The 20988-nt window shown below is 43.9% G+C and overlaps 1 protein-coding gene across 32 annotated transcripts in view; it reads left to right on the top strand.

Moving 5' to 3' along the window:
* Window positions 1-20988, top strand: part of PHF21A (PHD finger protein 21A) — a 196600-nt gene that overhangs the window by 169697 nt on the left and 5915 nt on the right. For 14 of the 32 annotated variants that reach the window (XM_043581055.1, XM_043581051.1, XM_043581044.1 and 11 more), the window contains 8 exons: window positions 4787-4885; window positions 7431-7482; window positions 8264-8343; window positions 8808-8868; window positions 11360-11619; window positions 17966-18121; window positions 19599-19674; window positions 20530-20633. In XM_043581055.1, the coding sequence (XP_043436990.1) occupies window positions 4787-4885; window positions 7431-7482; window positions 8264-8343; window positions 8808-8868; window positions 11360-11619; window positions 17966-18121; window positions 19599-19674; window positions 20530-20633 (888 nt within the window). The remainder of the gene's footprint in view (window positions 1-4786; window positions 4886-7430; window positions 7483-8263; window positions 8344-8807; window positions 8869-11359; window positions 11620-17965; window positions 18122-19598; window positions 19675-20529; window positions 20634-20988) is intronic. The other 18 variants (XM_043581063.1, XM_043581065.1, XM_043581064.1 and 15 more) reach the window with 2 other exon arrangements.

Here is a 20988-nt window from a genome sequence, read left to right as displayed (position 1 = left end):
TAGCACAATTTGCGCTGGGCCACTAGTCCTGTCCTATGGGGAATCTCCCAAAGCATTTGGGGACTGCGTGCCAGGCTGGCCAGGGGAGTGAGGTGGGCACAGCTGGGCCTGGTGCACGATGGCAAGGGCATGCTGTGGCAGCTGTGCACTCAGTGGCTGGGCGGGCATGTACACTAACAAAATTTGCCCTGAGCCCAAGGCCAAGGCTAGCAGGCTTAGAGTGGATGAGTCCTCTGGAGAGCCCGTGTGTGTGGTGCCCCTGCCAGCTGGTTAGGTAGCAAGTGTCTATGCAGTGCTGCCTCCCGCAGGTGGCTCTGTGTTTATGCTGCGGGTTGGCGGCGGTGGGGAGGGGTGTGGAGAGAATGGCATCTGCCAGCTCCCTTGTTTTCAGAGAAGTCCCCCAACACACTTCAAAATCAATGTGAACGGATCTGTCTCCCATTTGCCCCCAGTGTTGTGTTGTGCAAATTGCCGTTTTTATGTTTTCTTGGCTCAGCCTGCTCTCTTTAAGGATGGCGACCCAGCTTTCATTCACCCTCACCCTGGCTCACCCAGTGTTGAGTCAGCTGACTTTTAAAGCTTCAGGCTCCAAGTCCCACTGGTTTTAAAACTCATGGAATTCAGCCCTGTTTTTAAAGCCAAATGTTATGGGGATCATTCTTCCACATGTGAGCTCCCTGGTACGAGGGCCCATTATTCTCTCTCCTGCACACAGCTCTCTCCCTCCTGCCGGCAGCCTCCCTCTGCCTTTCTGACCTTCCTGACCTTTCAGATGCAGCTTCTTCTCTATATTTAGTTGTAGAATGTATTGCTCCAGTCTTCAGATTGCATTCCTGTTTATTGACTTGGATGTAGTTAAAATCTGGTTGTAAATGTGGGGACAGGGAGAACTCAGGAGCCTCCTGCTCTGCCATTTTCCCACAGACTGTGAATGTCTTTTGAGTTTATTCTACGTGGATGTCACTGAGCTTCTTGGATGTGTAGATTTCTGTCTTTCATCTAGTGTGGGAAGTTTTGAGCTATTAATCCTTCAGGTATTATCTCTGCTGCTCCCTCTGTCTCTCTCTCTCTCTCTCTGCTTGTCCTGTCCCCCCGGGAGTCCATAATGCGTATGTTGATGATATCCCACAAGTCCCTTAGGCTCCGTTCATTTTTCTTCATGTTTTTCCTTTCTGTTCCTCAGGCTGGACAATTTCAGTTGTCCTGTCTTGGACTTCACTGATTCTTTCTTTTGCCTGAACCCTTCTAGAGAATTTTTCATCTCAACTTGTATACTTTTCAGCTCCAGAGTTTGTTTAATTAGGTTTTTTTTCTAGAGAGTCCAGGGCTGGACTGGGCTTCCTTAAGGCCAGCTTTTGTTGATTTTGTTACCCTACAAATGGGCCATACCTTCCTGTTTTCTTTGTATGCCTTCCAATTTTTTGTTGAAAACTCTTCATTTTGAAATTACAATGTGATAACTCTGGAGATTAGATTCTCCTCCCACCCCAGGGTTTGGTTGAGGACTGCAGTTACCTGTTTAGTGCCTTTACCAAACTGTTTTTGCAAAAACTGTTATTTCTTGTCATGTATAGTCACTGAACTCTCTGTTCTGTTGTCTCAGTGGCCAGCTAGTGACCTGACAGATTTTCTTAAACAACTGGAGCCAAAAAAACCAATAATAATAATAATAACTAAATTTTTTTAAAAAAGACACAAAACAACTTTCCCAGTCCTTGCACATTGGCTCTGAGCAGGGTTACTTCGTCAGTTCTAAGCCAGGCCATCTGTAACTCTGCCTTAGCCTTCACCTCTTCCTTGGGTACAGCTCAAAGATCAGCCAGCAGTGCAAACCTAGAGTTCTCTCACATCTTTTCTAAACATGCATCTAGCCCTGGGAATGTGCGGTACATTCTGGATGCCCCAGTATATGTGATAGTCCTTGAAAGCCATCACTCTTCCAGGAGTTGTCTTCTTCAGCCTCCTCCTTCCCAGGCCTTTGGGTCTGTCTGCTGTATATTCCATCCACCATCTCCCTTACACCAGGTGACTATGGGTAACATATATCTTTAGATGCTTTCATCAGATGTCACCCTGAAAGCCACTTTGGCCTAATAAGGTGGGCAACACAAAGGTCAGTCTCTGTACCAGTCCTCAGGGAACCACCACACAGATCAAAACGCACAACCATGGGTGTTTTAGAAGGTCCGTATTGTTTCCCTTAGCACCAGCAAGCCACACTGGGAACACAGGTTGCCATCTGCAGAGCCTCTGCCCAAGCTGTGGAATGGGGATTTGTAGATAGGTAAGGACAAAATGCTTTCTTAGTGAAATTTAGCAGTTTCTTTCTTCAGTCAGTGTCCCCCTGGTTGCTATAAGGTTTTTATTAGATTCCAGAATTCTAAAAAGCGGATTCTGTTTTTGCCAGCTTTAATGATTGCTTCAGTGGAAGGACTAATTCTTAGAGCTCCCTGTTCTGCCATTTGTCACTCCCCCAGCCCTAATGTTTTCGGTTTGCTTTAAGCAGCTTAAAACAACAAATATTTTATTATTCCCTATAGCTTGTGAGGGTCAGGAATCAGTTTGCCTCTTAGCTGGGTGGTTCTGTCTCAAGGTCCCTCACAAGTTTGCTTTCAAACTTGTAAGCCAGGGCTGTAGTCATATCAAGGCTCCACTGGGGCTGGATAATTCACTTCCCAGCTCAGTCCCGTGGTTGTTGGCAGGCCTCACTGCCCGCTGGCTGCTGGCTAGAGCTTCGTTCCTTTACCGCACAGGCCTCTGCGCAGTGCTGTTCACAGCATGGCCTGGTTTCCCCCGAGCAGGAGCTCCATGAGAGAAAGATGTCTCCCCAGTGTTTTTTATTGTTTTAATTTTTTTTTTTTTTGGGATGCTTTTGGTGTTTTTTTTATACAACCCTGAGATAATTGTACTCTTCTTGAATGAGAGCGCAAATTTGAACCCAGATTCAACTGGGTTGAATTCAACTCCCAACTCTTAGTGGAGAGGAATTGGCTTGTCCTTTCCCAGAGGCATTGCCACTGTGTGTGTCACTCAGCCTTAGAGGTGGAACCAGGAGACCCCGAAAAATTTCACACAACCTTGGAGTGGATCAGCAGACCCTTCCAGGTGACCTTCTCTTACTCCCCTCCCTCAGACTTCCTGCCCTTCCTCACTCAGAAAGCTATGAAAATAAGCTTTCTGGACACCCAGGCCCTTAAAGATGACACTATAACCTACTTCCCCATCGTGTACCCTTATAGATGTATCTGGTGGTTTGTTGTATGGAGGAAATGTGTCCTTTTTGGTTAAAAAAAAATGTGAGAGAGAAGTACGTGATTCTTCTGGAAGGCATTGTACTAGGTAGGCACAGAGGACTGCAAATGTGTATAGAACAGTGTCTTCTCTCAAGTAGCTTATCATATAGAGAAGGAAATAGAATAGGGCATTGGTAAAATATAAAATATCATGGGGCACCTGGGTGGTTCAGTCGGTTAACCTTCCAGCTCTTGGTTTGGGCTCAGGTCATGATCTCACGGTTTGTGGGTTCGAGCCCTGCATCGGGCTCTGCACTGACAGCACAGAGCCCGCTTGGGATTCTCTGTCTCCCTCTCTCTGCCCCTCCCTGCTCACACATGTCCTTGCTCCTTCTCTCTCTCTCAAAAATAAATAAGTAAACATTAAAAAAAAAAATCAGGCAGCATTTGCCCCAGAACAGTGGTTGCCACAGTATTGATAAGGGCAGATGCTTACATTCTCCTAAAATAATAAATATGAGAAGCAGAAGGAAAATATGGAAGTAGCTAGGAAAGAAAGTGAAAGATCTTTGTGATTGTATGTGTTCTTCAGATCTAGTAACATATTTCACGACATAATGATTTTTGAGAACTTTTGCTGTCCTGCTCACAGGACAGAATCCTACTCATTAGTAATCACACAGTTTTACCCTCATTTAATTTCTTGTTACCATACAAAAAGACCATTAGCATCCGTCTGTTTTTTATTTGAAAAAGTAAAGTAGGTTTGTGTTCACAGTTTTTGTATCCACTTTTCTAATATCATTTCAGTATTTCCAGAGGGGTTCGTAAAATGAATTAGCCATTGGATCATAATAAGAATAGTAATTCAAACTGAGCCTACCAGTTTGCTAGGTGCCATTTGTTCTTAAAGATGACAATGATACTGGTGTTCTTTTGTCGGAATGGATGCATCTGGAAGACAGAGTTGGGGGTAATCAGATTGTTAGCCTCTTACAAGATGACCTTTTCTTGGCAAGCGCATCTCTCCTCTAATGGATGCTACAGGCAGGTGTTAAATATCCCAAGTGAGGGTAATTCTGCCTCTTCTCTTAGGTGATGATTGGAATTGGAAAGAGAAGAATGTGTACGCAAGATTTTTTTTTTTTTAAGTTATTCAGATCTTAAGCTTGCAGTGGACTGGAGCTTGACCTATGTGTAATAAGAATGGGCTTGCTCTGGAAAACTGTCCCTACGTCCTAAAATACATTGAAATCAGAGCAGCCTATATTCATTTTTATACAGAGGAATTAAAGTGTGGATTTTTCTTTTTGTGTAGTTTAGACTATTACAGTTGTAGATTCATATCTACTGTAGTTATACAATTTAATTATTTCAACTAGGGCCTTAAATTTTACTTTTTGCCCTTCCAAAATATAATCCATATTATCTCTTTTATTAATATGTTTCCAATTTGAGTATGTTCTTTTCTCCTTCTTTGTTGTCTACAAACTATGTTTTCATTTTTTAATGAAAAGTGAATTCTGAATTTGCATTTACTTTTCCTTCCTTAGACAATTAAATCCCACACGGAAACAGATGAGAAACAAACAGAGAGCCGTACCATCACTCCACCTGCTGCACCCAAACCAAAACGGGAGGAGAACCCTCAGGTAGGCTTAGCCCTCCAAAGGCATGGCTCAGTCTATGAGATGTGACTTATTCTCATAAACCAGGAGAGACGCCTGCCCTCTGAATCACTTGATTTTCCTTTTCTTGTGCTTCCACACGACTCAGTAATGTTATTGCCAAGTCAGTTTGGCCTAAGGTAGATTGAGTGGGTCCTGGCGTGTCCCCGAGCTGGCATACAGACATTTCATGCACATGTTACAAATTTGAAATGTAAGATTAGTGATCATTTTCCCAGGTATCCCATTGCATTCCTCATGATAATTATGTGTTGTCTCAGCCAGCATTTCTAAGAGGTCCATACAGTTCACTCAGCTGAGGTCTGCTTTTGTTATTGATTATAGTTGTTACATGTGCACTTTTGTTACTACCGTTATATTGCACCAGATTCTCAAATCCCAGATAAACCAGTAGCCTAAAAGGAGTTCACTGAAGCATAAAAGTAAGGATGAAAATAGTAACATATGTACCGTAACTTAGGATAGAATTACAGAGTCACATAGTAAACAGGACTGGTACAAATACAGAATGTAAATTCACGTGTCCCCTTAGACGAGAGAATTTTTTAGTTTGGCTTTTGCATAAGCAGCTCTAAAAGAAAAATGTGTGCAGGTAAAACGATGATGAAGATATAATAGTTGGATTTTATTAGACCAGCACTCTATTTCCCTGTATCCTCAGTGCATTCTTTCTAATGAAACCATTCAGATCGTGGCAGGAAGCCATCAAAGCTTCATGTCCTTTTTTTAAAAACAGTGATTTATTGGGTGCAGGTTTTTCTAAAACAAGTATAAATTATAATTGTTGCTGATATGAAATGGATTAATTTTTAATCTATCTTTGAAAAAGAGACCAAAACTTGAGCCAGAAAGAAGGACCAGTGATGCAAATTGCTGAGGAACTTATGAAGTCATCCAGAAAATTATCAAAGGAAACCAAAGGATATCTTACGTTAGTTGCCCAGTGTGGGCAAGCAAGTACCACCATGTGTAGTCATGTATATTTCACCTTCTGACTGGTGAAATCACTGCCATAAAGAGAATAAATTAGTTCTTGGCACACGTGTGATACATAGATGAGGCAAAAGTTCTTGACAACTTTTTATTCTCTTTATCACTGAAAATCTGTTCCAGAGGAGAGGAGATTTTTTTTCTTTCACTTAATAACTTTTTGTGAGCTTGACCTAGACTGGCAAAGATGAGTTGGATGTGACTGGCCAAGACGAGTACTGTTACTTGATCAAAAGAAGCTGCCTCTGAATGTCAGTCCACATACTGTTTTATTAACAGAGAACAGTTGGCAGACAGCCTTCTAATCTTGATTAGGTTGTGAAGAATATTCGTGGAAAGCAGGAATGTAGTTAATTGGCAATCACAAAATGTATGCTATTTCAGCATGGCAGCAAGTCCCAGGAGTGCTTTTCCTTGCTGAAGTACCCTGGCTGTCAGGGGGATAGGTGCCCACCTGTTTTTTAAATAAGAAATAAAATAAAAACATTTCTTCAGAACTCTGAGGATACCACTAAAGGACACTTCCGTGTTCTCAAGTGCCTTGTTCAGGGACTGTTTCTTCCTAAAACACTCAGTATCTTAAATAGCTTGAACCTGTCACTTCAGGCCAAAATATCATTTGTATTGAATGTTGAGGGTTAGGGTTAGGGTTAGGGTAGATCCTGTTGCTGTTGAATAGGTCGGGATTTTTAAAGACCAAACTATGATATAAACAACTCTACAGGAATATGTCTCCTAACAACTGCTGATGTTCTCTGTTATCTGTGAGAGAAATTGATGATGTATTATTTGGCATAGATAGCACCCACAGGCAAAGATGTGCTTTCTAGACCACATGTAACCACAGAGCAAAACAGGAATCGGTATGTTGCTCCCTCCAACTTTAAGCGTCTAATGCTCCAGCTTTGGGGTTCAGTATTCTAATCAATTTAACTTCTGATGGAGCCCTGAGAGTGGTCTCCAAAGAGAGACTGCTCTGTAATTTTTAGGTCCACGTTTCATTTAAAAATCATAGTATTAAGCAGAACCACCTGCTGTTGTTCCTAAAACTCATTTAGCCTGAAGTTAGCACTGTCCGGTCATTGGTAGTAAAAATGTTAGAACCCTTGACCTGTTAGGACAAGTGAAGTACTTGGAATTTGGAGCTTGTTGTGTGGGAAGCTCTTTGTAACCCTCTGCATGTTTTTGAGTGTGATATCGTCTTCCTATCTAAGAGGCTTTTTTGGAAAACAACAACTACAACAACAACAACAACAACAAAACTTAGGTCACTCAAAGATACTGATCTCTGTCATTGAGAAAGTGGAACATGCAGGTCCCAGTCCTTCTCTTTTGATCCCCGTAAGACCAGAAAGCCTCCAGAGTGGCTCTAGAAGGTGTTTGTTCTTTGGTCACCCGATCTCGGCCTCCTTCAAGTGACCAGCCTGTTGGACTGGCTTTGCCTAGGAGTCTAACTAGGAACATGCAGTTGGCTTTGTGAGAACCCAAACTGAAACACATTCTTGTTTCTCTGGCACAGAAACTTGCCTTCATGGTGTCTCTAGGATTGGTAACACATGACCATCTAGAAGGTAAGAGAAGATATTTGTGGTGCTGCCTTATTTCTGGCCCAGAGCTTTATTCTTGAAAATGGGGTTGACTTAAAAAAAAAAAAGAAAGAAAGAAAATGGTGTTGACTTTATTGCTAAGATATATAGAACACTGAAACGCCAACAGAGTATGATTCAACTAGTGTGAACTTTATTTCCTTTGGAGTCAAACATGCCTTTCCTCTATCTAATATTCATCCCTTCCCCTCCCTGTGGTGATCCACGCTGCTGTCCAGGGGAGACTCCCCACTTGCCTGGATTAAAGCGACTTTTTTTTTTTTTCCTGACCACATGGAGTATCAAATGCCCCTCTGACAAGTCTCTGTCTGTATTTTTCAGTCACGCTAGGTTATCAGAATCCTAAGAACAGTTGCAAGGCTATACCTGTCCTAGTCATTTAATTCAAGAATGGTGAACTATGGTTATTCAGTCCAGGTCTATGGATAAAGTTCATCCACCCCTATATTAAAGTGATCTAAAAATAGATGAGGATAGCTTATTTACACACGCTGTCCACTGTTAAGCTCTTGGTCACAGAGAGCCACATTATAGGACAGCATGGTCTCGCTTTCTGAGAGGTGAGCATAGATGGTCCTGCATTATTTGCTCCCAGTGGTATGCTTGCCTCTGCTGAGGCTGCAGCGAAACAAAGAGATTTGCCCCATTTCTGATTTGTCCTGGGAAAGCCAAAAGATAAAAATGAAGTTAAATTTTTGAGGCTCTCCATATCTCTTTTCTAATTCAGACCTTTTGCTTTCCCAAGAAATCCAAAGCAAGAGGCAAGAGCGAAAAAGAAGAACAACAGCCAATCCAGTATACAGTGGAGCAGTCTTTGAGCCAGAGGTATTCCTGGCCAGAGCTTGGCCCTTCCTGTTCTACTTTTGTTTATGATTTTTTCCATCACCTCCCATCTGAAAACCTGCTGAAGAGCAGTACCCTGATTGTACTTGGCCCGCTTTGTGAAATGGTGGGTTTTTCTCCGGCTGATCATCCTGTTTCATTTTTATTATTCACTGCTTTCCCCTTAGTTTTTTTCCTAAGTTTGAGCAAATACAGACCCACCTTAAAAATGTAACTCCTCTTGGCTTCAACTCAGCCGTCATCTGAAGCAGAGGCAGACCTCTCTGGAATATTCTCTCAGAGCCAAGTGTATATAATAAAGCCCATTTAGCACTGAGACCATGGGTTGACTAGCACTAACTCGTTGGCATGTTGACAGGCGTGCTACGCCTGGTCTGTAGCTTGTGCCAGTATCGGTAGTAACCGTGCTATTCAACCAGTTACCTTTCCTTCTTCAATCCTCAAAGCGTAAGAAGAGTGCAGTCACATACCTGAACAGTACAATGCATCCTGGGACCCGGAAGAGAGGTGAGTACCTTTTTTGTAGCTCTCCCTTGCTGTTGCTTCTGCTTTCTGTGTTGTGTTTCTCCCCACCCCCCCCGCCCCTTCCTCCCCTTTGTCCTAGAGCCTAACTCCTAAATCCCTTGAAAATAGTTTTGTTATTGTCATTCTCTGAAAATAGGTGGGGGGAAGACAGTGAGATTTCTTATTGGAGTTCTGTATACTGAATCAAAAGTTGCCTTTCCTTGGATTCTGGCAAGGCTGACTCAAGGAGGTGGGTTAATACAGCATTTCTGCCCCAGGCCCACCAGGCTATCCTTGAATAGCACAGGGAACAGAACATTGTGCAAAAGGAAGCATTTTAGCATCATTGAGCATAACTGAGCACTGCTGTTGCCAAGGTGTTCTTAGTAGCGTCTAGGTCATCCTGCTGCCAGTGAGACCAGAGCATGACTCAAGTTTCCGTGAGCCGCAGACTTTCCAGGAAGGAGAGAGGTGGCCACACCAAGAACTTAGGATCTAGGAGTTGAGGGCATCTCCAGCTAAGGAAGAGAAGGTCGTTGTCAAAACTGGCTCCCCGAGGCAGAAGTTCCTAAAGAGCTCCATCCCCATATTTCAGACCTCCCAGGGTGGGCATTGCACCTTAACTCGTGGGCAGAGGCCACAACACCCTCCATGCAGGTCTAAATAGGTCTTAATAGCTCAGAGTTTGAGCTCATAAACAAGGTTCTGAAATTGTACTTTGATGTCAGTAATACATCCCATGGTCCCTTTCTCCACATGATAATGTGTCCCTGAATTATAGTTCCAGGCTAGAAAGGTTGCAGAGTGAGTGGAGTAGCATACTAATTTTTGCATATGCACACACTGTCTCAGGAGCGGTTGGAAACTTAGGAGGTCATCCACGCTCTTTTCTTTTGTCTTCCTTAGTCAAGGCTACAGCTGTACCATTACCACGTCCTTACCCGAAAGAGATAGCGTACCCACCCTCAGTGACCCATTCTAACGTTTCATTAGCCCTGTCCTTTAAGTAGCCAAAAATATTTCCAAGGGAAACCCCAAGTCATTGCCTCCTGTCGATTCCTGGGTCACAGTAACCAGTGCCGTGGGTTATTTTTTGTGGTTTTAATTTTGGCAATTTTTAGTGACCTCTGACCTGGTTCTCAGAAAGGAGCCCTCAGTCCGAAGCCTCAGTTAATTGGTCTGCCGGTGGGGATTATCTGCTAAGAGGACGGGGGTTAAACAAGCCAGAAAGACCTTGGCATTGCTTGCCAAGGTCAGAGGATGAAAGCCTGTATTCACAATGCCTAGGATGTGCTTCTGAGGGTAAACAAAGAACATTCATCTTTTACTTCCCTTTTGGGCAGCCCTGATTCCCTAGGAAAGACAGCCTGTATGATCTTTGTACTGCAGACATCACCAGTTTAACACAGATAGGTAATATTCGTGTAATGTCTGACAGAACCGTGGCTCTGATGCGTAGTCCCGATATAATTTATAACTGTTGGTAAGGTTCTGATCCTCTGCACCATTCACCAGTGCTCGTAGGCAGTTGTGAGCCTCTCTGGCATTTTTTTTTTCCTCCTCTTTTCCCTTTGGTGTGCTGAGCATATACTTTTGATCACTCAAAGCTTAGAAGCTCTGATCCTGGCCCTTCTGACAAGGATCCTGGCTTCGATGTACCATAAGGCAGGAGTGAGTAGTTGACCAGTCTTGCCATACCCAGTAGGGTCCATTTATAGATCCCTCTGGAGCCATGAGGCTTGATTCCCAACGCCCTGGCTCAAATCCGTCTTTCAGCAGTGTTGCTGATGGCAGGGCCTTTTCTGAGCTTTGGTAATAGACCCAGGTCCTTAGACATGTAGTTTACCAGAATGTTTGTGATGGAAGCGGGGAGACAGTTTTTGATCAACCGGGGATGGTATCTGACTCCAGACACACTTAAAATCACTGTTAAGCTCAGAACATCTTTTTAGCTCTTAGGTTCCAGCTAGTCCCAGAATATCTTTCCCACTAGCTCGGCCAGCAAGGGGTAAGAATAGTTAACTTGAATTTTGCCTCCTGTTTGCCTTTCTCCACCCTCACAGACAGTGAAATGACCAAAATATAGATAGGAGAGAAAAGGAAAAGCAGAAATCTTAAATATATCTATGGGAACTGGGAATCACTAATGATTGTGAGAATGATGGTTACAGAGAAACTTTGGAGACCAATATTTAGAAGGTGTGGAAAAACAAATTCTTATTCCTAGCTTTGACCCCCGTTGAACTTTGACATCTTGTTCTCACATCAGAAATCTCAAATTGTAATAGTCCAGGAACGTCACCACGATCTGCCCCAGGCGAGGCCCTTTAACATGACGCAGCCACTCGTGTCATTCTCCAAGGCTCTCTTATCCTCCTTTCTTTTGAGACTCATGCAGTTGTTTCTAATGACATTTAAATCTTTGCTTCCCTTCCTCTCTTTGGGACTGTTGTATTAACCTCTGTCTGCTACCTCACTTCCTTTTCCATGCTAGCCAATGAGGAACACTGGCCAAAGGTATGTAAGATCATTTTTCCCCCTTTCTTTCCCTCCCCCTTTTTCCCTTTTGTTCCCTTCTCTTGGTATATAGGTCGTCCTCCAAAATACAATGCAGTGCTGGGGTTTGGAGCCCTTACCCCAACATCCCCCCCATCCAGTCATCCTGACTCCCCTGAAAATGAAAAGACAGAGACCACATTCACTTTCCCTGCACCTGTTCAGCCTGTGTCCCTGCCCAGCCCCACCTCCACAGACGTAAGTAACTTGGGAAAAGCACACTGTCTTCCTGAGAGCTTAAATTGGGGAAACCGTTGTCATATGTTGTCTCCTTACCAGCTGCATCTCCTTGACTAACCCTGGAACAGCAGTAATCCCGACAGGACACGGTATATCATGTAAGGTCCTGCCATGTCCTTGAGAATCATGTACAACATCAGGAGGCTCAATCAGTTTTTTAAAATGTGGATTTGATCTGCTGTGAATGAGCTCTCAGGAAGGGGGATGGGGTGGGAAGTCAGCTCATAAAATTGAAAGGTGCTCAGTTTTCCATCGTCTGTGTTTTGGGATGAGGAAAATAAATGAGGCGTACGTTCCCCTAGCAGTCCTTGTTTCCTGCTTCAGGTAGAATTCAAGAAGTGGCAAACTTTTCTTTCAAGTAACTTTATTCATCAGGTTTGATGAAACAGGTTCCTGAAAAAGTGTCGGGTATTTAGTAGCTCGTCATGCAGATAGTACAGGATTGTAAACTATGCCCTAAGATTTTATTTTTTTGTTTCTTGTTTTTATTTATTTATTTTTAGGTTTTAAATTTCAATTCCAGCATAGTTAACATGCACTGTTATATTAGTTTCAAATGTACAATGTAGTCTATGATTCAACACTTCTATACGTTACTCAGTGCTCATCAAGATAAGTGTACCCTTAATCCCCTTCATCTGTTTCACCCATTCCCCCCCTCCACATTCCCTCTGGCAACCATTAGTTCTCTATAAAGTGCCCTAAGATTTAAAAAAAAAAAATTTTTTTTTTAATGTTTAGTCATTTTTGAGAGACAGAGACAGAGCGTAAGCAGAGTGGGGCAGAGAGAGGGAGACACAGAATCCGAAGCAGGCTCCAGGCTCTTAGCTGTCAGCACAGAGCCCATCATGGAGCTCAAACTCAAGAGCTGTGAAATCATGACCTGAGCTGAAGTTGGACACAACCGACTGAGCCATCCAGGCGCCCCATTAAGTGCCCTAAGGTTTTAAATGAACATTTGGAAAGCAGTGCATTCACTCAGCAAATACTGAGCACTAGTACTTTGCTGCGCAAGTGCAATTATTGAGGCTAGGGATAGAACATCTCCCTGCCCTCAGGGAGCTCGTATTATATTATACATACTATGGGCAGGTGATAAGCAAATGAACATATCAAAGGTAGTGATAAGTGCTCTAAAGAAAAATGGGACAGAATAAGAGGGATAAGGAGTTGTAGCAGCAGGTTCCTATTTTACGGAGAGTGGGAAGAGAAGGCCTCTCCAACAGGAAGTGAACTGTGTCTGGGGGAGCATTCCATGCAGAGGGAACAGCCTCGCAGAAGCCCTGAGGTGGGCGTGTACGTGGTGGTGAGCCAAAGCAAGAAGGCCCAAGAGGGCCAGGATGGCTGGAAAGAGGGAGCGGTGAGATGGCGGGAGAGGAGATCCCAGAGGTGACAGAGTCAAGGGTGCAGGGCCTTGGGGCTTTTGCTCACAGTGAAATGGGGGACCGCTGGAGGCGTTTTGAGGAGAGGAGTGACGTAATTTTTCAAACCTACGAGAAGTTGCAGTAAAATACAAAAGATAAATATATACCTTTCACGTAGATTCACTGTTACCGTTTTGCCACATATGCCCCCCCACACACACACACTTTTTTGCTGAATTAGTTAAGAAGTTGCAGACATCCTAAATCTTCGTCTTAAAAACCTTCAGCATATATCTTCTCAGAACAAAGGTATTCTCTGATATAGTCACAGTTGTCAAATTGAGGACATTTAATATTAAGTAAATATTATTATATAATATATAGTCTATATACAGATTTCTCCGGTTGTTCAATAATTGCTTAAATGGCACTTTGTTTTTTCTGCTCCAGAATCCAGTTTAAGATCCCTCTTGATATTTGCTGTCATGGTATTGTCTCTTTCTTCTCCTTACTCTGGAACAGTTTCTCGGCCTTTCTTTGTCTTTCATGACACTGACATTTCTTAAAAGGTAGGACAGTTCTGTAGTGTCCCTCCATTAGGATGGGATTGTTTCCTCAGGAGTAGATTCAAGGTTTACATTTTTGTAAGAACACTAAGTACGTGGTGGTGAGTCCTCAGCGCATCACAGGCGGCGTGTATTGTCGGTCAGTCTGTCCCATTGTTGGTGATGTTAGCTTTTATCTCTTAATTAAGATAGATCACATGAAATTTATCCACTTGTAAAGGTGCTTATTTTCTCTGGCAGAGATAGCTTTGAGTCTCAAAAACATCCAGGTCTCCAACAAACTGTTACCCGGTGGTTTTACCATCCTTTGATGGTTCTTGCCCGCATTTACTATTTTTAAGGTGTTTAAAAAACCAGCTTGGATTTTAAAAGGACCACTGTGTCTGAAACTTGGAGAAGAGACTGTGGAGAGGATAGGGTGGGAGCAGGGAGACCAGTGAGGAGGCTGGGGCAGTCATCCAGGAAGAGCCGAGGACGGCTTGGCCTGATAGGGTGCTAGAAGGAGAGATGGAGACACATGGCCGAGTCTGCATGTATTTCGAAGAGCCAGCAGGATTAGATGATGGGTATGAGAAGAAGAGAATAGCCAAGGGTGAAGCCAAAGTTTCTGGCCTAAGCAACTAGAACTAAGATGAAACTGTCCTTTACTGGAAATGCCAAGAGGGGCAGGTTTGAGGAGGGAAAGCCAGAGTTTCATTTTGTACATGTCCCATTTCTTGTGTGGATTACAGAGCTTGTCTTTAGGGTCATCTTCAGGTAAAATGCCCCTTGAACTGGAAGGTTCTCAGTGCTTACTAAAGGTCTTCCCTTTGCCAAAGAACAAAAGAATCCCATATGCACGTTCTGAGTGAAAATTCCAGAAGCAGCAAAGGAAGAGTCCTCTTTGGAGGACCGGGTCATACGGGAGTTCTGTTCCCTGGCAGGCTTCCTTCCTTGGACCTAAATGGTGACTACAGGCTCATTCTTGCTCTCGACATTCAGCATTTCATCCAGCCTGCCCGACTTTTTGGATTAGTAATGGATAAAGGTGTTCTGCCTGTCCTGCCTCAGGAGTCCCAGGAGTCCCTGTCAGAAACCTTGTTTGCTGGCACCAAAGATTGTCCCAGCTCTTCTTCAGCTGAAGCATTGCCAAAGGGATTGCCAGCTCATAAGCTCCTGGTAGGGGTCTCCCACGGGGTGGTGTACAAATGCTGGAGGACAGAGGATTTTGTGGTTCTGCCTGTGAGTCTCTATCCTAAACGTTGTTTTGGTTTTTGTGCTTTTTGGCTGGTGGGGGTTTATGGCGTTCTTTGAGAGACTGAACCCAAAGGATCTACTCATCAAATCACAAAGGAAAAGCTTCTGCCAGGTTTCGTCTTAAAACGCAAACACTGTTCTTTTGAGAAATCCAGAGGTAAAAGAAAGCTTTTCTTAAACCACTAAATATGTTAGAATTTTCTAAGTTAAACCTAGTGGAATGGATTTTTTTAAAGATAATTGACTCCTACTTTTGTCATATCCCAACAGTGGCAGTGATTAAAATCAACACACTGGACTCTGTATGTTTGCTGCTGGGTAGCGCAAGCCCCAACAACATTAATTAAACAATCACAGTTGAGAGGCAAGCATTTCCTGAGGATCAATAACCGTCTAGAAGGACTTGGAGTACAAAACCCAGCCAGGCACTAATCCTCAGGATATACCTTGTTGCCACTATCATTTTAGGAGCAGGGAAGATGTGTTGACTTAGTTGGAAAATTCTTTTAGCAAGTGACGAAGTTGCAATTGATCTAGCCAGGGTGTTTCCAAACACCATACATCCTCAGCTCCCAGCAGAGTGCCCTGGGTCAGCCAGCTTTCAGTTTAACGTTGGGTTTATGGTAGTAGTTCAGTCACCAGAGCCTGAGCCTTTTTACCTAGGGCAGCACCTCCATGGGAATCCCCTGCTCTCTTTAAGCTAAGCAGAGAACCAATTCTGGGTAGATAAAGTCTGTACGTTGGCATTTTATTATTCATTTCTATGGGCAGTAGTTCTCGAAGTGTGGTCCCTGAGACTCCTCGGGGGTCAAAACTATTTTCATGATAATATTGAAATACTCTGTGCCATCTTCATTCTCCTTCTCTCAAGAGTAACCGGTGGAATTTTCCAGATAATATATGACATGTAACTATGTCATAACTCTGATGGCTTGTGGAGTGTGCACTTGTGTGTTCTGGGGCTTTATAATTTTTCAGCATCCTAGTTTTGTAACGTGCTGTGATTCTATAATTATTTCAAAATGTGAAAGTTTTAGAATTTCTAATATATTAAATATCAACAAATACAATTCACATAAACAAAAGCTCTTTGAGGTCCTTAGTAATTTTCAGAGTGTAACGGGGTCCTCACAGCAGACAGACTGAGAAGTGCTGCTCTGGAACATGGAAATGGGATCAGAGGTTCTTTCCTGGAGATTATTTACATACTCTCTGCTGTCTACTCCTTGACATGCTCCTTGCTCGAGAGCAAAGGGAAGTGAGCAGACTCTTTACCCGACAGAATGAGATGTCCAGTTTGTTTTGCTTACTTCATCACTCATGGTGTATCTAGGATTTACCTAAAACAGTCTCTGAAGCCTTAAAATTTTTATACACTTCATAAAGATGCAGACTGACACAGGACTAAGGTTCAAGAAAGACCACTTCTCTAGAGAAGAGTGTCCTTCAGCTTGATTTTAAGAATGAGAGAAGAAAGGGGGTTCCTGGGTGGCTCAGTCGGTTGGGTGTCCGACTTCAACTCAGGTCATGATCTCACAGTCTGTGAGTTCGAGCCCCGCGGCGGGCCCTGTGCTGACAGCTCAGAGCCTGGAGCCTGCTTCGGATTCTGTGTCTCCCTCTCTCTCTGCCCCTCCCCCATTCATGCTCTGTCTCTCTCTGTCTCAAATAAACATAAAAGAAATTTTTAAAAAAAAAAAAAAGAAAGAAGAAAGTTACCGTTAATCGAGGGATGGGACCTTAACCTCTTTTGCTGCCTCAAAGCTGAACTGTGAGGGTGCATTCTCATGCAGTATTTTTGCTCGTATACTGAGGGGTTTTTTGTTTTTGTTTTTTTGCCCAGAGATAACATTTTTTTTACTAAGAAAAATTTAAAATCTGCCCACACCGATTATCTTCCAATCTATTGCAGCCAGTTTTCTAGGTTATGGATACCCTAGTGAATTATAGAGAAAGTTTCCTTTTCTTGAGAGAGAAATTGTAGGCCTGGGAAGATATGTGCCTTCAACAGTGGTGGCTGAGGGGGTTACACATCATAGAAAAGAAGAAGTGAGCATTGCTGTCTATGTCATTGCTTCCTGTGTGGATTTTCTGTGTTAGGCCTGCTGGCAGAATAGCCTAGAAATCTAAACCAACACACTGAAAGTGAAAAGGGGTCTGCTCCAGGCTATGGCGCTGCTCTGCTGGCTAACCTCCAGCACATCCCTTCTTCAGTGTTCTCTTCCCTCCTGTCTTTATCCATCCCGTTCTCAGAACAGGCCAGGGATTGACCTGCTGAAAAATACTTTTTACCTAAATGCCTTTTTCCCCCCTAGTGTTCTCCTCTCCAGTTTAAGTAGATCTGCTTTTTTTTCTGATGGTGCCTTCTGTTCAGAGGTCTCTAGCAGACTTACCTGAGTACCAGAACTCTCCATGGTGGGGGAGGGGAGACAGGCAGCATGCACTGGGGGCTGCTCATCTATTCCCATGTGATGACATATTTTATAGGGAGAAATAAAACCTCCCAGAATAGAATGGTCCGTTGAACACCAGGTGCAAATACTGGTTTTAAGAGAACATTGTCAGCTGTTGCTTTGGCTTTTTAAATTCATGTTAGAAAGCTCACGCGAGTTTAATTTGTTCCTGACTTAATCTTTTCCCATTGAACTTGCACTGTATTTTTCCTCCCTGAGCAAGCAAAGAGTTTATTAAAATTCCGTATTCCGTTCCTTGTCTGTCCTCTTTCCCAATCCTAAACTCCCCTGAAAAATGGTGGGTAATGAGAATTGTTTGTATCATATCGTGGAACACTTTGATGAATGGATTTCAGTGTCTTCAAAACTTTATGATTTGTGGGTTGGATTCTATCAAAACATAATAAATGCTGAGCTATCACCTGTAACGTTAATTTGGGCCTAGGTGATATACACAGCTTTTCTGTAAACTCTACTCTAAGAACCCCATCCCTGTCAGGGAACCTCAGCTATATGGAGTAGGTGGGGGCTGAGTCATTAGTAATTCCTACTTTCCTTGAATATTTTGGTAACATGTTGGAGGGGGCACAGCTGATTGTCCTAAAACACATGTATCCAGAATGTGCATGTTAACCTGCAAATTTTACCTTTTTTGTCCTTTCTCTTACCTTTCCTCTCAATTTCCTAGGGTGATATCCATGAGGATTTTTGCAGCGTTTGCAGAAAAAGTGGCCAGTTGCTTATGTGTGACACGTGTTCCCGTGTGTATCATCTGGACTGCTTAGACCCTCCTCTGAAAACGATTCCCAAGGGCATGTGGATCTGTCCCAGATGTCAGGACCAGGTATGGACTCTGGGTGGGTCAGTCAGAGAGACGGGCTGAGGAAGAGACAGTGCGGTCAGGAGGACCTCCGTTCCCCTCGGCTGTGGGGGGCGTGGCAGAGTCTCTTCCCTCTCCTGGTAGTTCCGCAGGCCACCTCTGGCCTGTTCATGGCACCGCACCCACCCACACGGTGTCCATCCTCTCAAGGATCTCTGTCCTGTACTGAGGTGGTGATTCTTGTATGGGTGGAAAGACCCTAACTGCTTCCCTTTGTTCGAAATGACTTATCTTCTCATGACCTTGCCCCGTCGGTGCCATAAGACTTTCTGCCCTTTTCTCTAAGAATGTGGTTTTGAGACTTCTTTTAGAAGTAAAATCCTTACAGGAAAGTCCCCAATTGATTGTTTAATTCAAATAACAACAGTTTCACCTTTCACCTGTGTTGTCACCAGGATAAGAGAACTCACCGTAGAGTGGCTATTGCATGGACTTGAAAGCAAACATTAACTGTCCTAGCCTCTTCCCTTCTCTGCTTAGTTTCCGGTCTCTTTCTCTCAACTATCCACGTACCTTTATGTTTTTATTATAAGCTGTCTCAGCCTGTTTTGGAAGTCGGCAAAGTATAAAGAACGAACAGGCCCGAAAGCTCAGCGAGCTTTGGGATGCTTCTTAGTTCTTTGGAATCCTGTTTGGGAGAATCCTGGTTTCCCGCCTTTAATCTTGGTCCTCCTCCTCCTCCTGTCTTCATGACATGGTGGAGACCGTTCTCTTTTGTTCTCTTCCTGACACTGCTCTGTGACCCTCTGATAATTTTTTACACAAGATCTAGATTATACTTAACTATTTGGAACTGATATGTAATTTCTTTGGTCAGCCTGCCTTTGAGGGAAATATAAAACTAAAAATGAGACAGGACGGGCACCTGGGTGGCTCAGTCAGTTGAACATCCGATTTCAGCTCAGGTCATGATCTCAGGGTTCTTAAGTTCGAGTCCCATGTCGGGCTCTCTGCTGTCAGCAAGGAGCCTGCTTCGGATGCTCTGTCCCCGCCCCCCCCCCCCCGCCTCTGTATCTCTCTCTCTCTCTCTCTCTCCCCCTCTCAAAAATAAATAAACATTAACAAAAAAATTGAAATTGAGACAGGCGGATCAAGGCCGAAACTGCCAGTGGCTGCTGCCGTGGTGCAGGCTTGTAGCTTATATGCTGGTGGTTCTGGTTGTCAGAGCACTTGGGTGTTATGTGGCACATATGAGGAGATAGGAATGCCCAGCCACGCCCCAGCCTCTTTTTAAACTGGGGCTCGGGTGGCTTGACTTCTTCCCACCATTGAACCTCATTCTGTCAGACTGGTATCTGGAACTTCAGGGGTTTTGCAAGCCTGTCACCATAAATCCTTCCTGGATTTTGTCTGCCAATTGCTACAGACATGTTGCTTGTTGCTGCACAGGGGATGTGTGTTTATACCTCCTTTCAAGGTAAAATTCTAAACTTCATTTCAGATGCTGAAGAAGGAAGAAGCAATTCCATGGCCCGGAACTTTAGCAATTGTTCATTCCTATATCGCCTACAAAGCAGGTAAAGAATCATCCACATCCCCTTTTGTGGTAAGCCTCCCCTTAATTAAAAAAATGTACTAGAAGGCAGCGTTTGTTTTGTTTTCAGAAGGAAATTTGAGGTTAAAAGTGAAAAGCTTTTACTGAAAAAAATGAAAAGCTTATATAGTACTTTTCTTGGGGAGGAAAAATGAGAAAGCAACATCTTATTTATGTACAGCCAAGCCCACACCACTGCGATCTGTCTTAGCATACCTGTACGCATAAAAAGGAAGGTCTGGGGGTGCCTGGGTGGCTCAGTCTGTTGAGCATCTGGCTCTTGATTTTGGCTCAGGTCATGATCTTGTGGTTTGTGGGTTCGAGCCCTGTGTCGGGCTCTGTGCTGACAGATGGATCCTGCTTAGGATTCTCTGTCTGCTTCTCCCCAGCTTGTGCACACACTTTCTCTATTTCTCTCAAAATAAATATTTTTTTTTTTTAAAGGCAAGGTCTAGGTGGGCATGTTCTGCAGTGACTGTGGAGGTCAGGGGGAGCTTTGGGCAAAATACCTTCTTTGGTCAGCATTTTTTTTTTGTTTTTTGTTTTTAATTTTTTTTTTCAACGTTTATTTATTTTTGGGACAGAGAGAGACAGAGCATGAACGGGGGAGGGGCAGAGAGAGAGGGAGACACGGAATCGGAAACAGGCTCCAGGCTCTGAGCCATCAGCCCAGAGCCTGACGCGGGGCTCGAACTCCCGGACCGCGAGATCGTGACCTGGCTGAAGTCGGACGCTCAACCGACTGCGCCACCCAGGCGCCCCTGGTCAGCATTTTGAACACAGTGGCTTTTCCAAAGAATGTATTGTTAAAAACAGTTCCTTTTTTTTTTTTTTCCAGCAAAAGAAGAAGAGAAACAGAAATTACTTAAATGGAGTTCAGACTTAAAACAAGAGCGAGAACAACTAGAGCAGAAGGTGAAACAGCTCAGCAATTCTATAAGTGTAAGTAAAGTAAGCTCATCCCTTTGGCGGTGGGCGCAGATACGGTCCCTTTCACCCGCATGACAGTACTTGGGGCTCCCCAGGGCCCTTTCAAGGCCCTCCAGCTTATCGCCACAGTTAACTTGGGCAGACACCAAGTTTGCCTCCAGTTACAGTTTTGGCCCTGAGGACAGGTAGCCGGTTGGTAGATGGTGCCCTGGAACCTCCTGTGGGCTTTGATCGGAGAGTGGATTTTCAGTCTCCGGGCTGAAGATGCGAAGCAGCAGCTCCCGCAGTGTGGCCGTCAGCCCTGTGTGTTCCCGAGCCGAAGGGGTTTGGGAGGGGTACGGAGCCTCTCCCGACGCCGGGCCGACAC

This window comes from Prionailurus bengalensis, chromosome D1 (genome assembly GCF_016509475.1).
Source record: "Prionailurus bengalensis isolate Pbe53 chromosome D1, Fcat_Pben_1.1_paternal_pri, whole genome shotgun sequence".
Classification (NCBI taxonomy): domain Eukaryota; kingdom Metazoa; phylum Chordata; class Mammalia; order Carnivora; family Felidae; genus Prionailurus; species Prionailurus bengalensis.
Note: the sequence above shows the minus strand (reverse complement) of the source record. Positions and strands in the feature narration are given on the sequence as shown.